General features: G+C 50.0%; 1 protein-coding gene across 6 annotated transcripts in view; it reads left to right on the top strand.

The window, feature by feature from the left end:
• The window catches only part of Arhgap22 (Rho GTPase activating protein 22), a 169,988-nt gene that overhangs the window by 80,759 nt on the left and 67,448 nt on the right, over positions 1–21,781 (top strand). For all 6 annotated transcript variants that reach the window (XM_028878365.2, XM_037208716.1, XM_028878366.2 and 3 more), the window contains one exon: positions 3,031–3,118. In XM_028878365.2, the coding sequence (XP_028734198.1) occupies positions 3,031–3,118 (88 nt within the window). The remainder of the gene's footprint in view (positions 1–3,030; positions 3,119–21,781) is intronic.

Genomic DNA, 21,781 nt, shown 5'->3' with positions numbered 1-21,781 from the left:
AAACACGACAGTGAATCTCCTCCCAACTCCACTCTCAGTGACGTCACTAAACTGGCCACGCAGGAAAGAGACCTGTGTCCTACCGAGGATGGCAAGCATGTAACTGGGGGCTTTGTCTTCCTTACTGACAAACCACACAAACCCAGGCCTCTGTGTGCTAACAAGCTCTGGGGTGGCTTGGGAGACAAGCTCAGGCTCACATGGGATGTTTGGTGGACTCCTTACAAGTGCTTTCACTACAGTGTTAACACACATCACACTGCCCAACCAGGAGAACAGTCTTCCTAGGACCACCACACCCTGCCCTCCTAACCCCCATAGCCTCAGATTAAAGCTTCACTCTTGACTTTTGGGAAGGTTGGGGATTCAGTATTGGGTGAAGCCACAGGTTGGTGCCAAGGTCCCTTGCAGTAACGGGGCCACACAGGGATTCACTGGAGTACAATGGGACTCATAGATCCCAGAGTCCCCTTCTGGGAGCAAGCTGAGCTAGTGGGAAGCTTCTGTCACAAAGGTGGGGAGCAGAGTGGGCAGGCGGGAACTCATATCACAGCTCACCCTGCTAGCAGCAGAGAGGGGAGCCTGCACTTTGCCTCCCCACCTCTATCCTCTAGCACAAGGAGATGGCATCAGCAGCACCTGCCTCACAGCGCTCAGGATCAAACCAGTCCTGTAGGTTTAAGAGCCGGGAACATAGTACCAGTTCCCACAACAGAAGCTATTTCTGATTTTCCCCTTAGCCTCAGTAGAAGGTAATGTCAGTGAAGATGTTGTTACTCCCATTGTGTGGGTGACAGTTATTGAGGCAGAGAGAAAACACAGCCAAGTACCCCATTAGAGTCGGTTACCGAAACAGCAAGGGCCGAGACGCAGTGATGGACCTCGCACACGCCCTCTACTGAGCACGTTCCCGCCCTCTAATGAGCACGTTCCCGCATCCTGGGGCGGCTGTCCTAATTTATTCCCTGTAGCTCCAGGTTCCCCAGCAAGAACACAACCAGTAATTCAGTTACAGCCATTACCAGCTGGATCCCTGGCTTATGGCTATAATTTCCCTAGAGCAAGCATCTGTGGGTACAGATAGCATTCTGCCTTGATGTTGCTTGCATGAGAAGAAGCATTTCCAAATGTCCCCGAAGCACCAATGCCAGCAGACACAAGGCTCCCATTACCTTGCTACGGTCAGGATCTGCCAGAAAAGGCCTGACTCAGCTGCGGGCTAATGCTTCGCCTTTCTGTCCCCGCAGCTTTCTTATCTGCGAAGCAGGACTATAGTTCCCCATGGGGGCATTGTGAGGACTCACTAAAATGTTACTGGCCCAGGAGGAGAGTGTCTGCTAGCAAGCATAGGAGTGGGAACGGGATGTGGTGAAGCAGATGGGCTTCTCAATTGGTCAAATGCAGATTCATGGATAGAATATATCCCCTCTACCTGGTGTGGAGTCCAGACATAATAGAGAGATGTACTTAGCTAACACGCAGTTCTCAGCCCCGTGTGGTGGTACACACCTTGAATGGTGGCACTCAGGAGACAGAGGAGGCAGACAGATCTCTGAATTCAAGGTCAACCTGGTCTAAATAGTGAGATCCACATCAGTCAGGGTTATACAGTAAGACCATGACTCAAAACAAATCACACACACAGTTTGTTCTCACTGTGTGCCAGGACCTATGCTAAGAACACCCCAGGTACTAATCCGTTTATGCTCAGAACAACTCTACAAGGAACTGGTGTGACTCCAGATGCACAGATAAAGAAACAGAGGTACAGAGAAGTGACACAATTTATCGGAAGCTGAACTCGGATTTGAACCCGGAGAGCTGACTGCAGGAATGGAGTTAAAATGGCTTGCTTTCCACAGAGACGATAGAAGTGTAGATTGTCAAGCCACATGGAGTCTAAGCTAAGCAAAGCTGAGCATGCATGACATGAAGGAACTTCCCTGGAGGGTAAAGAGGGCTCTTACTATCCTCTGGGTGTGGGAAGCAACACCTCATCTCTTTGGGGAGGACTTACCAAGCAAGAACTGGCTTACGAAACTCTCCTGAGAAGTGAGGGTCAATGTCCTTTTATACAGACAGATAGACAGAGCTTTGGAGAGGGCATCCAGGGGGTCCTGGAGCCAACAGTGTGGATTCCAAGGGACAACTATGCTTACCTATGACAGAGAGATGCCACTGTCTAGGCTGGTGACTCTGCATGTTGGTGACTCCTATTCTGTAGGTAAAGTAATAAAACCTCAGGCTGAAGATGCAGCTCAATGGGAGAGCATGTGCCTAGAATATGAGAGGTCCTGGGTTCAATCCGCAGCACTGCAATAGAAATCCCTTAATAATTTATTGAGCAGGGCATGGTGACACACGCCTTTAATCCCAGCACTCTGGAGGTAGAGGCAGGTGGATCTCTTAAGTTTGAGGCCAGCCTGGTCTACAGAGTGAGTTCTAGGACAGCCAAGACTACACAGAGAAGCCCTGTCTCAAAAAAACCCAATAATAATAATGATGATTATGATGATGATGAAATTGAATACACAAATAAAACCAAGAAGAAAAATGAATGAAACCTCCTCCTGCCTGGCTATGGCAGATTGGATTCACACAGATAAGTGATACTGTCTATCCCTGAGGTCACCTCCAGGGCTCCAGAACACTAGCCTCCTCTCTCTCACCTCCACACCTGGGGTCCTACCGGCCTAGGAGACCACAGTGAGCCTTCGGAATGGGGAGACAAGGGATGGAGGATCGCCCGGCTCTGTCATCCCGGCCCAGGCTTTGCCTTGTCTTGCGCTGGGAAGTCCCGGCCCACCCCGTGTTGGAAGAGGCTCTCCCACCCTGCAACTGTGTGTGCAGATTGGGGGGGGCATCCTCTGTGCCTGGTTCTGTGCCCCAGAAAGGAAGCACATACTCCTTCCTGGTACCCAGCCTGCCTCGCCAAGAGAAGGGCTGGACCCTGCCCTGGCACCACCCCCGACTCCAAGGAACCTTTCCCAGCCTTCTCGGGTTTCTTATTTGTGTTTGTCTCCATTTCAGGGATTTATTTCTCTACAAGGGACACAAGTGACGGAACTCCTTCCAGACCCTGAGGACCCGGGGAAACACCTGTTTGAGATCACCCCAGGTAGGCGCAGGGGGCTGTCGTGTGCTGAGGGGATGTGGTGGCCCCATGGGGGCATGACTGTGCTCTGGCCCCCACAATCCTATCTCTTGCAGAAGGGCTGACACTGTCCCCAAGCTAAGGCAAAATGTGGGCCAAAGCTCGAAAGACTGGGGGAAGAAATAAGAAAATCCAATCTGTTGTTTGGATAATTAGTCCTTGGATAGGAGAAAATGACCCTTTGATACAGTTCCTCGTGTTGTGGTGACCCCCCCCAAGCATAAAATGATCTTGTTTCTACTTCATAACTGTAACGTTGCTACTGTTATGAATCATAATGTAAATATCTGATATGCAGGATGATATCTGATATGTTGACTCCCAAAGAGGTCGCGACCCACAGGTTGAGAACTGCTGTCTTAGGGTGAAGATGCAAACACGCACACAGAAATAAGAGCACAGTCTATTGTGAACCGATTCAGAAGGCCACCGTAAGGCTTACTGGGAATCCCAAGGCAGAATTACAGTACTACAATGGACCCCACAGACCCATTGTCCCGTTAGCCGTAACAGACAGGTTTTTACAGTTCCAGGTTGGTCAGTGTGGTCCTTAGTGAGCTGAATATGTGTCTGTCAGGTGACCTGCTGTCACGGCGGGGCCCACTTTGCCAGTGTTTTTATTTCCCCTGACCTCCACCTGAGACAGGGTCTGGGCAATGTGTTCTGGAAGTGGTCCCCTAAAGCATGAGGAAGGACTCAGGGAAAGGACCACTAGGATGTGCTGTGAATGGACTGATGTAATGACACCCAGCTCTGTCTCACTGGGACCATCTGAGGTGGTGCAGGATGGACCTCTCGAAGGTGCCTTTCCCGGGGAATGGGTGGCTGGAGGCGTTCCCACCAACTCCCACCATCCAACCATTGAGAGATACAGCCTTGGGGGTTAACTCTGGCATTTCTGGACTGTCTTGTATATGGGCCAAAATGTTTGTAGACAGAGGTCTTTGAGGACAGTGGCAGACACTTGAGGAAAGAGACCTCTAGCATGATCGGAAGAGTGATTACAGGGGGGACAGAACACTTCTGGGAAGCATTGAGTGTTTACGATACTCCATGGGAGGGTCTGTGAGCCATTAAATTTACAATCACAGAGAGGTGCAGTAGACACCCCCAAACACTATGAGGAAATGACCTGGCTCTTGCTCTCTACCAAGGGGTAACATGAACCCAGGCTAAGAAATCTGCAGGCCATTATCCTGGGAATTCTGGGGGAAATAGACAAAGTAAAAATACAAATAGATACTTCTCAGGTATTGTGGCACATGGGTTTTTTTGCTTGTTTTTGTTTTGTCTTTTGAGACAGGGTTTCTCTGTGTATCTGTGTAGTCCTAGCTGTCCTGGAACTCACTCTGTAAACCAGGCTGGCCTCGAACTCAGAGATCCGCCTGTGTCTGCTTCTTGAGAGCTGGGATTAAAGCATGTGCCACCATCGCCCAGCTTGGGCACGGACATTTATGTGAGCCATGGTTCTGTCTATCACAATACTCTGGATACCTCTCTAAGGCAGTGGGCGGGCGTGTTTCTCCCTGTTTTCTGAAAGCAGACCCTGGAGACTGGAAAGAAGAGCAGCAGCTTGTGCCGTGGCACACAGCCAGCTAGCAGCAGAGCTGAAGCTTTGCCTTACGCTGTTTCCTGTTGCTGCCACTAAATTCCACAGATTGGGAGATTCATAAAGAATAAAAATGGGCTGTCAAGATGGTTCGGTGGATAGAGGTGCTTGTGTGCAGCCCTGATGACGTGAGTTCCATCCTGAGATCTCACCAGGTGACAGGAGAGAGCTGACTCTGAAGAGGCGTCCTCTGACCTCCACACATATGCAGGCCATGGCATGTTCATGCCTGAGTTCACACACATGCACCCGAGTGCGCGCACGCGCGCGCACACACACACACACACAAGCACGCACATGCGTGCACACACGCAAACATTTTAAGTAATAAAGATATGTTCAGATCATGATTCTGGGGACCAGGTGTCGAAGCTCAAGGGGTCTTCTCACACACAGGGAGTCTGCAGAATTCCAAAGAATGCAAGGCATCAGCTGGCAAAAGTAGTGCATACAAGACTCAGGGCTAAACTAGCTCTTACGACAGACCCGTGGTGGGGCCCACCCCTTAATACCTCACCCTGTGTGTTAAATTTCAACATGAGATTTGGTAGGGACCCTGAAACTACAGCAGACCACCTGGATCCCCAAGCCACACACTCAGACTCCCTAGAGCGCAGACGCTTGACCCTCTGACCTTTGGGTCTTTGATGCTTCAGCTGTGAGGTTTGGGGGCATGGTCTCAGGAAGGAAAGCCCAAGGACCCTCTTTTCCCAGGGCAGAAGCTGTTGCCTGCCTGAACACCGGATTTGTGTGGCTCTCAGAACTGCCCACATTTGCCCTTTGTCAGGCGGCTCCTCCTAAGATCTCAGGTAGAAGCAGCAGGTGCTGAGGCCACTCCGGGAAGGCAGAGGGATGGACAAGGGACCACTCGGGCTCCGAGGACTGCACACCCACGTGCAGAGAGAATGCAGCACTAGTGCCAGTCGGGGCTCTGGGGTAGCTCGCCTTCTCCTTCCCTCTTTCCAGGGCCTCTGCAACCTTGGGACTTCCCACCAACCTGGTCCCAAGGGGCTCAGGAAGTTGTGGCTACAGCTGGAAATGTTCCACCCCCTTTATAGCCCATGGAAATGTGGCAGCCTAGAAATGATAGGTGAACCTCCCTGAGGTCACACAGCTGGCAGGAGGGGAACCTGGACCCCCTAGGTCAGCCTGCCCCAGGCTGAGCTCTGCATGACCACAGTTCCCAACCAAGGCTCTGGCCGGGGGCCTTGCTGAAGCTAGAAAAGGAATAATGATGATAGTAATAAGGGTGGGGCCCAGAATGGCAATAAGTACTGTAATAGCAGCTATGACAAAGCTGAGGCAGGAGGATGGTGATTTGGAGGCCAGCATGGACAAGGAAGGAAGAAAGGAAAAAAGAGAGGGTTGAGTAACCCCACCTTAAACCACAACAACAACTAAGAACAGCTCGGTGAACCTTCTTACTCAAAACTCAGTAGCCGCTGGTATGTCCCTGATCTTGAGCTGGCCTCCAGGGCCCCTGGGGAGAGCAGGGCACAGCCTCTGCCCTTAAAGACTCAGAAGACATTGCCATCCTCAGCTCAAGACCAGGTAAATAGTTTGTTTACTTGCTAGGTTGAGGTCAGTTGCCTGGGGGTAGAAGTAGGAAGCATGGCCGGGAGGGTCCATGTTGGTGTCTCCCAGCATTGAAGGGGCTGGACCAAAGGCTGGGAAGGAGAGGGTTTGTCTGTACAGGTAGGGCTTCCCTGCCGTTCTGAGGGTGCCTGAGTGATCTCGGGCATAAAGAGCAGAAAAGAACAGAAAGACACCTAATAGTGAAGCCCGGGTCCAGTGCCCCCGGAATCAGTGGCAGGACAGGAGGAGAGAAGAAGGATTCATTGACAGTGTTCCGGCAGGCATGGGGCCAGGAAGAATCCTGGGACAGTCCCTCATTCTCCAAGGGGTACCCTCATCCCCCAAGAAGAAGGAAAACTTGACAGCCCTTGGAAATGTGATCATTCTTAGCGTGATCATATGTTGCATCATCCACTTAAGTTTAATTCATAGATCCTCTTGTGGCCTTCAACCCTACAGAAAGTGACAATTGTGTAATGAAAGTTAATGGAAGGAAAACAATGCTGTTAGTGCCATCTAGTGGAAGAACCTGCCAAGGCTAAAACACTGGTGTGCATCAGGCCATCTCCAACCAAACCTTTCATCCGGGCTTCACCTCTGGTGACAGAGCCCGAGAATCACAGATCCAGCCACTGAGCAAAGCAGAAGAGGATAGTGTCCACTCAGGGCAAAGCTCCTCTTGTCTGGCTGTGGTCCATGGCTCCATGCCTACCTAGTCAGTATGCAGAACACGCAGGTCACCGTTTACTAAATTCAAGAGAGCCGAAAAGCGTGGTTTCCAGCACTTTATGTCTTGTTTGGATTGACCATTGTGTAGCTTTTGTGTGTTTGGTCGGAGGGGGGTGTTGATATAGGGTATTGAACAATGAGCACTTCCGACTGGCAGGCAGCTGGTCTCCATACATCTTCCTGTCTCAGGGTTTCGTCTGAGCATCCAAGTTGTCTCTGCTAGGCACCGCTCCTGGGAGGGGCACTGGTCCAGTCCTGGAAGTGGCTCTATTAGTTCTCCCAGCCGGCTGGCCAGAAGGAAGTCACATGGCCTCGCATCAGCTCAGGGGACTCTGTGAAGCATAGTTCACCTGTGCTGGGACTGATGACCAGGCTGGTTTCATGAGAGCTGGTAGACCTGCCACGCTGCTTACAGAGCTGTTTCTCTAAGAGTCACAGAGACAGACACATTCTCACTCCCACAGCAACACAAAGAGCGTGATAACAGGACAGTGAAATCCAAGTCTGAAAACGTGATCCAAGATGAACTTTCTACATGGTGGAAAAAAATGAACCAACTTCTGAAAGTTGCCCTTTGACCTCTGCTTGAATGCTGTGGAGTGTGCACATGTGCACGTACACACACATCAATAGAAATGTTTTAAAACACAGAACATAAGGACAGTCCCCTCCCATACACCCATCTATCTCTTTATTCCAAAGTGCTCAGTGAGGGGCTAATGGAATTTGAAGCAAGTATTGAAACCCACAGGGAGTCAAGCTCATTGCCAGAGTGGAAACCAGTCCCCTGGAGGGACTCTCCAACCTCAGCAGGGGAACTTCAGATTCTGGCACGGCGCAGGGCTGGCAGTGAGCAGAGGTTGGCCATAGTGTGGTGACTGAGAGACTTAGACTCTTCAGGAGAGGACCGAGGAAGGACTAACTGGAAGTGAGCATGCGGAGGCTGTGATAATGGGGTAGTTAAAGCTGTGGCCCATGCTTTACTGACAGTAATTGTTAAAAACAGGAAGAGGAAGGAGGATCCGTCCAGTGATGCTGGCTTGTTCTGTGGCCACCCTGCCCTTTCCCTTTACCATGCCAGAAGCAGAAAGCTTCCTCGGACCCCTTACCCCAGAGGGCACTGATACCCCAGCTGTACCCTTCTCCCAGTGGAATCTGTTGTGGAGAAGGAAAGAGTGAGTAGCCAGCCACCCATGTCCTGGCAGTGCCCCAGGAAGATGACATACCCCCAGATGTTAGACCATGCAACGCCACCAGGGAAGTTAGCTGACTGAGGGCAGGCACCGAGGTCCTGACCCAGACAGACGTCCTGCAGCCAAGCAGGGAAGGGGACAGCCCCAGGGGACTTACAGGTGAAATATCAGATGGCCACCAGGGTCCGAAAACCGTAGTCATTTTCTGGGCTCTGCCTGGAAGCTGTACCACAGAAAAGGGGAGCCTTCACCTCTTCCCAATACTGACCTGGGAGAGTAGGGCTCAGAAGCAGAACTAGCAGGGCTTCTCCGTGATTGATAAATGCTAGCTGTTGGGTTTCTGAAGTTGTGGAGCAGGACATGGGTGTCAGAGAGCTAAATACTTACTGTGTACATTCTTTACAAGGAGGCCAAGCGCTGCCATGCTGATCTTACCAGCCCTGGGTCTAACCTGTGCTAAACACCCCACAGGTGAGACACCTCCACTCCAGCAAGCCTCCTAATTTGCTAGAAGCCCAGATCCAGAGGGTAGAGGAGCTATGCCTTGAGCTGGTTCTAGGCCAGAGCCCTGTCTCTGATCAGCTCTCGGAGACCCGAAGGAGCCAGGTCCCTCCCTCCCAGAGGGGCTGCACTGGAGGACTCTATCTCTCACTCCTACAGCATCCTGGCAAAGCCTGTACTGCCCATCTCTGCATACTTGATCCCAGGAGGACTTCTTGGCACTCTGGGTGTCTGGCCCTAAGCCCAGTTTAGGCCTCCCTCTAAACCCAAGGAAGGGCTAAGGGGTGAGAGGCCTGCTTTGACATTCTGGGCTGAGAGTGATAAGGCACCGGGCAGGCCAGTCTCCATGTGGTGTTCGTGAATTAAATAGCCAGGAAAGCACTGTAACTCCTTTTCTTCCCCTGTTCACATGATGCTTCCACGGGCAGGCAGGTGGGTTGGTTGATGGATGTAGACCAGAACCCTAGGCTTTCAGCCAAGTAACTAACTGGGCTCTCAAGTCTCCATTGCTCAGCCTGCTTCAGAAGGGTTCCCAGAGGGGGTACCAGAAGCTAGCTACAGCTAACACCGGCCAAGAAAGAACTGATGAGAAAGCATCAGGACCACACCGAATCAACCAGACATTGGGAGCTGTAAGGAAGGACCCAGGCCGCTGTTCAGGGGTCAGGAGCTGTGCTGGGGTCATAGAGATGGGTGCCCTATTCTGGGGAAGTTGAATGCTGCGGAGTTGCCTTCCAGCCTAGAGTTCACAGCTGCCTGTCCGATGCAGCCTGCAGTTTGGAGCAGACAGGAAGGCTGGAATCCGCTATCTCTAAGACCTGACCTTGAAGGGGAGCCAGCACAGGGATTACTCTGTAGGAGAGTGATACAGTGTGTCTGACATGCCAGGAACAGCCGGGATCCCTGCAGCAGGCTGAGCAGGGAGGGGGGAGCTGATAGGCTCCTTTCTCCGCACCTGGTACCAGCCAGCCTGTGCCTCAGCTTGACCCTGTGCAGTCCCACCGAGTTCAGCGACAGAGCACCAGAAGCTGGGTTGTTTCTTAACGTGAAATTAGAAGCTCCCACCAGCGAGTGTGGAAGAATCAGCAAGTTCTGGAGTGGCTGCTTACACTTTGCTGCCTCTCATCCCGGCTTCCTACTGTCTTAGGCTCGTCTTTCAGCTAAACATGGGACCTGGTGCAGGAGACTCCCACTGGTGTCCTTTGGGGAAATGTGCCTGAAGCAGGGTAGGGGTGGGGGTGGGAGGGGGTGCAAATGATTCCTTTGACCTAAATCGTGTTCTAGAACAGTGGTTCCCAACCTTCCTAATGCTGAGACCCTTTAATACAATTCCTCATGTTGTGGTCACCCCCAACCATAAAACTATTTTCGTTGCTACTCCATAACTATAATTTTGGTACTGCTATAAATTGTGATGTAGGCCAAGTGGTGCTGGCTCACACCTTTAACCCAGCACGCAGAAGGCTGAGGCAGGTGGATCTCTGTGAGTTTGAGGCCAGCCTGGTCTACAAAGTGAGTTCTAGGACAGTCAGGGCTACACAGAGAAACCCTGTCTTGAAAAAAAAAATAGATAGATAAATATCATAATGTAAATATGTAGACGAATTTCTAAACAGTCTTATTAAATAAGAAACACAGAGTCAAATACAGAGGTGCAAGCTGTAGAGATCAGGACAATAGCCGCCAACTAACCTTAGCTCACCACCTCGCCATCGCTTCCTAAGAGAGCCTCTTCCTGTCTAACCTGCGCCTTTACTGCCTTCCTGATCTGCCTTCTCATTGGCTCTAAGTCCAGCCACATCACTTCCTCATCACCGCCTGTCTAGACAGACCTCCAGGTCTCTATGGTTGGTACTGGGATTAAAGGCGTGTGTCACCAGCTTGGCTGTGTCCTTGAACACACAGAGACTCTGCCTGCCAAATGACCAGATTAAGGGCGTGGGCTACCACCGCCTGACTGCTGTTTATGTCTGGCTATGACCTCTGATCTCCAGGCAAGCTTTATTTATTAACATACAAATGAAATATCACATTTCAGCACAAACAAATATCACCACATACATACCTGTGTTTTCCTGTGGTCTTAGGTAACCCCTGTGAAAGGGTTGTTTAACCCCAGGGGTCACGACCCATGGGTTGAGAAACACTTATCTAGACCAACACTCAACAGCAAGTCGTGGTTGTCGCTAACTGGCTTGCTAGTGGCCATCCCGGACAAAAGGAGAAACCGAATGATACTAGATAAGAGTATCTTAACAACATTTTATTCCTTCCGCCAGATCCCACGCATTACTACTTCAACCTTGGTAAAATGGTGGGAAGGGCCTCAGGGACTGGGGGTTGAACCCAGAGCCCAGGGTGTCCTGGCTTGTCCTCCATCACACCTCTAGACCCCACTGAAGTGTTTTAACTTTCTTTCTAAACTTAATGTGCTTTTCCACTTTGGGCACTTTTCAGTTTAGACACTAACATTTCTGTTTTTCTTTCCTTTTTATAAATTTTGTTCTTCAAAAGTTTCCTATACTGTTATAATTAATGTTAATGGGTTTCATTCTCCATTCTCCTCTCCCATCTGCCCCCTCTTCTCCCTCTGAAACCCCTCTTTTTGCACAGCCCCTCCTCCTTTCTTATCTGCTTTCTGCGTGTAACCCACTGAGTTTAATTAGGGTTGCTTGTGTGAGCATGGGTGGTGACTGGTGGGGGAGGGGAGCTGTCGGCTGAAGCATGGACAACTTACCAGAGGCTACACCACTCATGAAAATGCCACCCCTCCCCCAGCAAGCACTAACTGAACGGACCCCTGGGGAGGGGTTGGGGCCCCAGGGATGATGAATGATGTCAGGCCCAGTCTTGTGCCGGAGACCACAGCTGCAGTGCGTTCATGAATGAGTCATACCATTTCAGAAGATGCACATCTTCCCATCCTCTGACTCTTACGTTCTTTCTTTCCCCTCTTCCCTCTTGTTCTCTGAGCCTTGGAGGGAGGGAGATAGATGGCTCTTCTAGGACTAAGCACGCTTTCATCAATTTAAACACTAACTTTCATTGGAAGTACTTGCTCCAGATCTGGATTGCATAAATATGTGGTTCGAGAAGTACACACATGCCTAAGTTACTCGGAACATACTTAAAGTTTTTTTTTTTTTAATATGTATTAATTTCATATACAAAGTTCTGCCTGCATGTGTCCCTGCAGGCCAGAAGAGGGCACCAGATCTCATTACAGATGGTTGTGAGCCACCATGTGGTTGCTGGGAATTGAATTCAGGACTTCTGGAAAAAATGGTCAGTGCTCTTAACTGCGGAGCCATCTCTCCAGCCCCCGCTTAAAGATTTTTAATAACTGAACTGTATGTCAGATTTTTTTTACAGAAATGTAAACAAATTAAATAATAATTTGGTTGCTTCCTTGGACCAGCCACACTAAGGTACTGGTATCTAAAGGTTTAGAGAAGCCTTGCTGGGCAGCTCGGGCCTGATGAAGAAGAGCTCAGGGTGCTTCCCGGTAGAGACTAGACTGTCAACAAGACCCTCATAATGAGAAGGCCGGAAGTGGAAGGATAATATGTGCTGAGGGCCTGGGCTTTGGAGTCAGACAGACCCGGTCACATCCAAGCTCTCTAGTCACTAACTGATCCCTAACTGGGAGAACTTGGACCATTTCAGCTCTGGTTCTCCGCCAAGAGCATGGCTCAGCATGGGCTGAAGAGATGATCCCCAAGGGTCTCAGCTCCCACCAAATCCCACTGGAGTGCATGGAAGACCTTCGGCTAGAACCTGCTTTTACACGGCAGGGTGTGTGGAAGCCCAACTCCCACATTTTCCCCAGGGTACTCTTGAGGAGTGAGGGATAAGAGATATTAGATAGAAGGATAGACTGGAGAGAAACAGAAACACAGGATAGCCTCGGGAGGGCCTGGATCATTATCCACCAGGCCCTCCTGTCGCTTCTAAAGGGCTTTTTATAGGAATGCCAAGGGGTGAAACAAAAGACCTCCCTTTAGCACAGCCAAGTGTAGACCCTTCCAAACACCTAGTGACCATGCACGTGGTCAAGCCATCCCCTAATGCAGCCCTGCTGGGTAAAGCAAGCTCAGATCTCACCAGGAAACCTTTGTGGGCCTCCACAAGGGTACCATGGAAAGTGACCTTCACCCTCATCTGTTAAACCTGAGAATCATGAGAAAAAGACCAGTTCCACAATTTTTGAGCCAAATTTGAAGCAAGTTTTTTTTACATAACTTTTAAAATATATTTTATTTATTTATTTATTTGTTCGTTTGTTTGTTTATTATGTATACGCTTGCCAGAAGGGGGCACCAGATCTCATTATAGATGGTTGTCAGCCACCATGTGGTTACTGGGGATTGAACTCAGGTCCTCAGGAAGAGCAGCCAGTGCTCTTAACCTCTGAGCCATCTCTCCAGCCCCTGAAGCAAGTTTTAATTAAATACTAGCCAGGATGATGGACTCTGGTCAGGTCCATTCCGGGGTTCCCAGAAAAAGGCAACCAGTCACATTTTGCAGAGGCTTAAAAAGGCAAACCTTAAAAAGGCCACTGTATTTCCCAACAGGTTCAATCACGGACAAGTACTTCCTGACTGTGTGCTTCCCATTTACATCCAATCAAGCACATCGGGGCAGTTGGGTCAAACAAATTGGTTTAGGGGAGTGGCTGTTATCTTACATAAACAACAGCCTTCAGCATTTCCAGAAGTGTCTGTCCTTGGGCAGGGGGCTTACAGGTTAGAGGCATTTTTGTTTCATGGATTTCTTCGGCACAGTAATTAAAACTTAAAACATAACTTCGCCTCTCACACATCCTTGCACATGGAGGCCATGGTCTCTATCAGATGATTAAACAACAGCAAGTTCTCTTGACCAATCAGAAAGCACCTTCAGTGAAAGAATGAAATCCTGTCATCGTGGCGACATGGGTAAGACTGGCGACCGTCATGTGAAGTGACATAAGGACTCCTCACTTGTGGGAGCTAAAAAGATGATCTCAAAGAAAAGGCCAATAAAACACGGGTTAGCAGAGGCTGGGAGGGGCTGGAATTAGAGGGTAAGGCACAATTCAGTAGAAGGAATAGTTTCTGATGTTCGTAGCACGGGAGGGGAACTGTGGTTGACAATGATTATTGCAAAATAGCCAGTGGACAGGTCTTGAGTTTCCCCAACCCAAAGAAGCGGCAGTTCTCTGAAATGATGGTCTGCAGTTTCCCGGATCTGAACATCACACGTGTTGTGTTACAGCCACACAGAACCTCACAAGCATGCACAGTTCCTATGTATCCTGACACTGCAGTGAGTGCACAGCACACTTGTGCTCTGTGGATGTGGAAACTGAGGCACAGAGTGGTCACTATTTCAGAGTCCCATGACTAGCACAGAGTCAGGCTCCAGCCCAGGTGAGACCCTCCTCCCAGGTGAGACCATTCAGCAGGGGGCCAACAGACACCCTGGCTAGTAATGGACACCACAACCTTGAGATAACAAGGAGTGTGGACAAACCTCTCAGCGGTGACAGTGTGCCAAACCTGGAGGGTGGTATGTGAAGGAATTGTGGTCTATGCCAGCACAAAACAAAATGTATATAAAACCCTAGATATATATACCACTTCCATTTGATAAAGGATTGCTGCTGTGCACGTCCTACTTTATGACTTTGTGGGTCAGATAACACCCAGCTCATGATGGGCAGCTCAGGTCACCTGGTAACGTGGTGGCTCATTGTCATACGTTTAGTTTCCGCTAAGGTCCAGTAGCAGGCCAAGAGCTGTCTCTCGAAGGGAGAATAGTTGTCTGCAGATGATTGTAGAGCCTTGCTCCAAAATCCCAAAGGTCTCTTCTGTGACTCACCTCTAGGGCTCCAAACTGCACCCCTGTCTGCCACTGATACCTCAAGTACCATGGGTCTGCTGGATCACATGGTCCAACTGGTAGAGCGGCCTGCCCAGCAGCTGGGACCTGTTGAAAGACCTTCTCCTGTCCCAGGCCCCACACAAAGCTAGTCACTTGGTATATGGGCCAGAGTAACATATCCAAGTGAGGAACATAGTCTCCAGAATCCAAATAAGCCCAGTAAACATTGCGCTCCTTTCTTGGTGGTGTGTAGCTGAAATTTTCCTGGTCCTGCCCTGCTCCCATGGCCCTGCAGCCGCTTGGACCCAAGTAAACATACAGAGGCTTATATTAATTAAAACTGCTTGGCCATTAGCAAAGGCTAACTATTGACTACCTCTTACACTTAAAATAACCCATAATTCTTACCTATGTTTAGCCACGTGGCTTGGTACCTTTCCTCAGTTCTGCCTTCACATCTTGCTTCCTCTGTGTCTGGCTGGCGCCTCCTGACTCAGCCTTCCTCTTCCCAGCATTCTCTTCTCTGCTTGTCCTGTTTATACTTCCTGCCTGGCTCCTGGCCAGTCAGCACTTTACTTATTAACCAATCAGAGCAACACATTCACAGCACACAAAGCGATATCCACAGCAGTGGTGGGAGGGGCCAGGCACAGCAACTGATCCTTCCTTCACCTTAGAAGGAATATCTCTGCATGCCCCACACCACTGGGCTCCTAAGAATTTCCCTGAAGGAGAAGGCCCTTGGATGTTGGTTGGATTTATCTTCTATCCTCTGATGTACTTATGTGTTACATGGTAAAGGCATCCCGTGGTGAGACAGAGGGAGTATGCTAGCTCTGGCCTGTGTCGCTCTTGCATTTTATGTTGGAGTACATGTGTGCATGTGTGTGGCGTGTGTGTATGGAGGTTGGCATCATTTTATGTTGGAGTACATGTGTGCATGTGTGTGGTGTGTGTGTATGGAGGTTGGCATCATTTTATGTTGGAGTACATGTGTGCATGTGTGTGGCGTGTGTGTATGGAGGTTGGCATCATTTTATGTTGGAGTACATGTGTGCATGTGTGTGGCGTGTGTGTATAGAGGTTGGCATCATTTTATGTTGGAGTACATGTGTGCATGTGTGTGGTGTGTGTGTATGGAGATTGGCATCATTTTATGTTGGAATACATGTGTGCATGTGTGTGGCATGTGTGTATGGAGGTTGGCATTAGATGTCTTCCTTATTTGCTCTCCACCTTATTTTTAGACACGGGGTCTCTCATTGTACCAGAATCTCTGATAGACTGGCTGACCAGCAAGCCCCGAATCCTCATCTCAGCCTCCCTAGTACTCCCTAGTTACCACTGTGCCTAGCTTTTATGTGGGTTCTGAGGATCAAACTCAGGTCCTAGCCTTGCACAGTAAGTACCTGATTGAACAAGCCATCTTCCTGGGTCGTCTTCTTTTTCTTAAAAAGTGCCATCCTGGGGTCCCACCCTCACAGCTCCATCTAGTCCTAATGATCTCCACACACACACACACAAAGTTGGGGGCTCCATTTCCAGCAAATGGAGCCTTTGGACTCCACATTCAAATGACAGTCCCCTCACGGCCCCTGTGGAGGAAGGATGGAGCACCTCAGCATGCTGGGAAATCGGGCCTTTCACAAAGTTCCTGTGGCCAAACTAGAGCTTGTGGGGTGGGTCAGAGGAGGCAGATCTGCAGTCAGCCAGTGGACCAGGAGATGGGGTTGTCGTGGTGTCCTCCTCATGTCCTGTGTCGGCCCCCGCCCCGGCCCCCACCCCCAGCATCTGGAAACAGCGAATAGTCAGGAGCACCAGCAGGGCCTCTGGTTTGAGAGTTCCTGTGTCTGGTGCAGAGTCATTCTCCACAATAATTATAGCAGCGAGAATGTGGGAGAAGCAAGGAGCAGACCCCAGATGTATCCACGAAGCAGAGAGGGTCTGCACTGCCGGAATGTGGAGAGCAGGGGGGACCTTTCTTCCTGGGGCCCAGAGAAGCTGATCTTTGTCCTGTGAAGGGCCTCTTAAGTGGCCCTCTTGGATATGCAAATGAAAGACCAGTCAACAGCCAGTGTCCTGGGATTCCTGTATAGAGGGCCTTTTGTGGCCGTAGGTGGTGGGTTTACTTTTTTATTTTTGAGTGGTTGGCGATGATTGGGGGACTTCTTCTGCAGGCAGAAAAAGGAGTAATAAGCTAGGAGAGTTGTGGAGGAGGAAAAAAAAATCTAAGAACTGATTTACACAGAATTTTCCTCTGGACGCAATGAGACACACCAACACAGTATTTTTATGGTGTTTTGATAAGAAATAAACATTATCTGTATCCCAAGACACGAGATACATCATCAAGGGGCTGGCAAAACAGTTCTGTGCTTAGGTTCCATGCCCTCCAAACTGTGTGTGTGTGTGTGTGTGTGTGTGTGTGTGTGTGTGTGTCCATGAGTGTATGTACATGTGTGCTAGGGAATTAAACTGAAGGCCTAGCATGTGCTAGGCAAGAACTCTACCACCAACCAAACCTCGTTCCCAATTTCATTTTTTATAAAGTTCCGGAGAACTGATCTCGTGCCTCCTTGCAGGCCCACAGTCTGGAGTCTAAAGAATGCTTCTTGGGTTTGGTACTCAGGAGGATTATGGGATACATAGGCTGTGAAAAGTGAACCCTTGAGTGCTGAGTGAACCCATCTGATGCTGATTAACTGGGGGTGGGGGACAATGAAAATAGTTTGGGAGATGGTCACTGAGCTCTGAGAGGCCTCACTCTCTCAGGGAGGGCGGGCTGGAGACTTCTGGAAACCCCGTCCGTCCTTCTGGGGAAGCTGTGTTCTGTTGTTCACATCAGCCTCCACATCAGTCTCCACATCACTATCAGGACCAAGGCTGGCTTGGGGGAAGACCTTACTTCGTGCCCACCAGGCCCAACACCAACGTCTTCCAAAGTGAGTAGAATGTTAAGGCATTCCCAGAAAGCAGGGCACACACTTGAGAATCACTAATTCCACAGAAGAACCCCAGGGGACAGAGGCTTTACCCGGTGGTGCATCTGTTCTCCGATCACACAGCAGGGGGCAGCTTCTGCCGGCCGCCTGCTGGGCATCAGACAAACTGGCTGAGACACACGCCCTGGAACATTGCCCCCGGGTTTTTTCCTCTTCTACCACGAGGTGGCAGCAGAGAGCAGAGTGGGCCGAGGGCCATCTTTCCCAACGCTGCCATCCCTCCCACTCATTAACTATGGCCACTGTTCAGTTAACAAAGCAAAGGGTGCTCCTGGCTGCACATGTGTCGGCCTCTTTAGTCTGCCCTCAGGACCTTCTGTCCCCTTCATCCTCCAGATAAAGGGACAACTGGATTTCAGTTTTGGCAACAGCTTTGGTCAGGGCAAAGTGGTTTCAAACCATGTGCTTGGGCATCGGGTGGCCCACTTCCCTTTGCACCAGTACTCACCTGAACTACGTCATCACTGACAGCACTGGTCCCTAAAATTTCCTGGGGGGCCTCCCTGAGCAAAGGTAGAGGCATCCAGAAAAGGAAAGTCCCAGAAGGAGCCTGAATTCTGAGGGACTGTGGAACAGTCCTCTTCCTCCTCTCCTGTAGTGACTCATAAGAGATGATGACCTGAGCAGGAAATGGTCTTTATGGGATGAAGCCAATGAGGCTGGGGGCAGGGTGCTTGGCACAGCAGTGCATACCAGCCACCTTGAAAATATGCCCAGTGCCCTGCCCTGATGATGGCATGGTGTAAACTGGTCTCGGGGTTTCCCCATCAGTGACCTGTGGTAGGTAGGCACCAATCATGTGACTCGTGTGGTTTCCAAGACCCCTCCTGTAGTGTCAGCAGCAAGGCATACTAGTGACACCCCACTTTGCAATACTGGGACCCTGATAAGTGGACCTGACCCTAGGCAGGACTAGTTTGCAGTGAAGGATCTCCGGTGTCTGTCCTGGAAGGGCCGCTGGAGCCTGGAAAGGCACACACGTCCTGCCAACTGCGGAATTGTCTTCCCTCTCACTGCAGACACATGCTGCTAGGGTGGCCTCAGTCACCAGGAGGCTGAGTTGAGGATCACAGGTACGAAAGGTGACTGGGGAGACTCAGGCACTTGACCGCTTTGTGCCTGTTTTCCCCACTTGTAAATCAGGATCGGAACAGGGTCCTTGTGGAGATTAATGAGTCCACATATGCAGAAATCCCGGAATAGTGGTTGGTGGACAGGAGGTACTCATTTTGTGTCACCTTGATGACTGAAGCCACAGGCCACCATGTGACTACTGCCTCCCACCACCTAGCGTACTGAAAGACCCGATGCAGCCAGACCCACAGAGAAATGCTGAATATCTAGACCGGAGAGGCTAAACCCATCCTGGGCTGGAAGCGACACCCTCTCAGCAGACGCTGTGATGGTGGCTGCAGCGGCCTGCCTTTCCCCAGACTGCATTCTTAGGGAAGGAAGGAAAGAGAAACATAGGAACAGCAGGTGGGGGCAGAAGTGGGTGAGGGTGAGACTTAGAAAAAGGACAGCGAGCTTTGTAAAGTCCTTCCCTTGGCAGTCTGGCCAACTGCAGTGGCTCCAGGCCACAGGAACAGGGGGGAAAATGTAGCCCAGGAATTTCTCTGCAACGGTTCCCCTTGTCTTTCTCTGTGGGGATTTGGAGCTGCAGACATTCCTTCCATAACCAGCGCCTGCCTGCCCGTTGCAGCTGAAGAGCCCTTGGTCGGGGCTGGTGAACTGAGCTGGCCCAGCCCCTCCGGCACCCTGCCCCCATGACCCTTCTCCCAGAGCAGGCACTACAGATGTGCCCAGAATGATCCTCCACTGGCTGGGCTCACAGCCTGCTCTCAGGGTCGGCCCTACTCTGACATGCCTGCCTCTCTCCAGAGCACACCCACCTAGACACTTTTCACAGCTGCTTCTCTGCGGATGGTCGCCAGCAATAGTTGGACATCTTGGCTAGAATTCCCATCATCTTGGAGATGGGAATTTTTTTTTTTCCAAGCCAAGTGCTTCCCGGTTTAAGAGGAAACAATTTCCCAAATCTGTAATTCTTTTAAAGCACTGGGAAGCACGAGTCTGCAGGCCAGACCTAGCTTGCCACCTGTCTTTGTACAGTTTTATTGGAACGTGGGCATCCCCTCTCATGTGTCCCTTGTCCCTGGCTGACTTCATGCTACATTGGGAGACTCCACCTGCTGTCTGTTCCTTACAGAAAGCCCACCGACTCCTTTGTCCTAGTGCATTTGGGTACTAAGTTACTGTCAGGATAGGATGTTGTGATGTGGGCCGGAGTGTAGCTCAGTGGTAGAACATAGGTTCAGAAGGGAGGGAGAGAGAAAAAGTAAGAAGGAGGAAAGTCTTCAGGGGTGTTGTTGCTCAGTAGTATGCCCACCCATAACCATAATTCACTCATTTTAAAAGCTAGGATTTTGAAAGTTTTTAACCATAAAGAACTGATAAGGTTTGGGGGATATGTTTAACTTGAGTTGGGTGTGCATGACTGGAATCCTAGTGTTTGGGGGTGCTGAGGCAGGAGAATCTAGAAGCCATCCTAGGCTACATAGAAAATTCAAGAAAAGCTTGAGCTACATTGTGAGACCTTGTCTCAAAAGTAAGCTTAATATGAGAAAAAAATAAAGTTTAGTTTGATTTAAACCTTACATAGTATATACATTGGGGTATATGGAACCCCATTTGTATACTTCTTATGTGTTTGTGTATTAGTTATAGAATTTTCTGTTGTTTCTCTGGGACAGGATCTCTTGAATCCTTATCCCAGGCTGGTCTTGAACTTGTTTTGCTGAGGATGACCTTGAACTTCTGATTCTCCTGCCTCCATGCTGAGATTTCAGGTGTGGGAAGCCGTACACAATCTTAAAAATTAACGTTTTCATTGTTGCATAGAATACCCCATGTACTGCAGTCTAGGGGTGTTTCCAACAGTAGTGTTTCCACGGGTCTTCCTGCTCCTTCAGTCCTTCGGTGGGCTTGGCTCTGACGGCAGAAATAGTGTTGTAGATCCAGGCCTGCCAACACTCTTCACGCAGGAACCACAGTGCCCAATGCCCACAGCCACCTCTTTATCTTGGTCTCGCCACACTTGATGTGCTGGCTGATTTCCATTTCATCACCATTTTCCAGAGAGAAAGGGGGAGAGGGCACCACAGAAGGCCCCGTGCTCCCCACAATTCCCTCCTTCTAGACGCTCTGATCTGTGTCGCTGTGACCGAGGCGAGGTGTGACCGAGGCCCTCGCCTGCAGAGAAAAATAACTACTTTAAAAGGAGACTAACAGCGCAGTACATAGACACCGTGTTCCTGTATCTTCAAGAGCTTTGCAGCCACTTCTACTGAAAGTATTCATAACAAAATAGTGAAAACACAGCAATAACAGAAAAATTTAGAACCTGCGAAAAGGAAGATAAAAGTTAAAATGCAAACTCAGGAACTGTAACATAAACACCAAGACTTATTTAGAATCTTCATACTTGCCAAAGACAAACTTTTAGTATCCCTGTAGCTTCTAAAAGCTGGAAGAGGAAACATCCGAATTAAATCTTATGAAGAGAAAGGAAAGGGTAGACGAGTCCTGATAGACTCCACAGCTTTTTGCTTTGTTTGTTTTTAAGCATGAATCTGAATGAGTCTTGCTTCAGACCGTAAGGGTGACCTACCTTCCCCATAGTCATGCTTAGGTGAAAACAAGGTTGGACCTGAACAGTGGGTTGAGTGAAGGATAATTGCATGCTGTTGATAGGGGGGCTCTGGGGAGACAGGTTCCGGTCAATACCTTCAACCAAGCACTTAGCCAGCCTTGGCAGCTTCAGAATCTAGGTCTATGGTGTGTATACGCACGCGGTGTGTACGTGTACCGTGAAGTCACACTCTCACCGCAGATGGAAAACCATGGGGAGGGGGAGGGACAGGAGGTGGGGTCAGGGTGGCATAAGGCCTGGGGAAGTGGGGTGGTAGCTTGTGGCTTCAGATCTCGAGCCCACCTTACCTGGCCGTTTGTCTGTACCCTCACCATTGAGCCAGTGTGGTGACCGGTCACCATCCCAGACTGCAGGCAAAGCTAATCAGAAGAGTCTTGCTATCAGGTGTCAGTGCCCCCAGAGGTGTGATTTATAATAAGCTGTCTGAGGGGTCGCCCTCAG

Source organism: Peromyscus leucopus, chromosome 9 (genome assembly GCF_004664715.2).
Source record: "Peromyscus leucopus breed LL Stock chromosome 9, UCI_PerLeu_2.1, whole genome shotgun sequence".
Taxonomy (NCBI): Eukaryota; Metazoa; Chordata; class Mammalia; order Rodentia; family Cricetidae; genus Peromyscus; species Peromyscus leucopus.
This window is presented reverse-complemented; position numbering and strand designations above follow the sequence as displayed.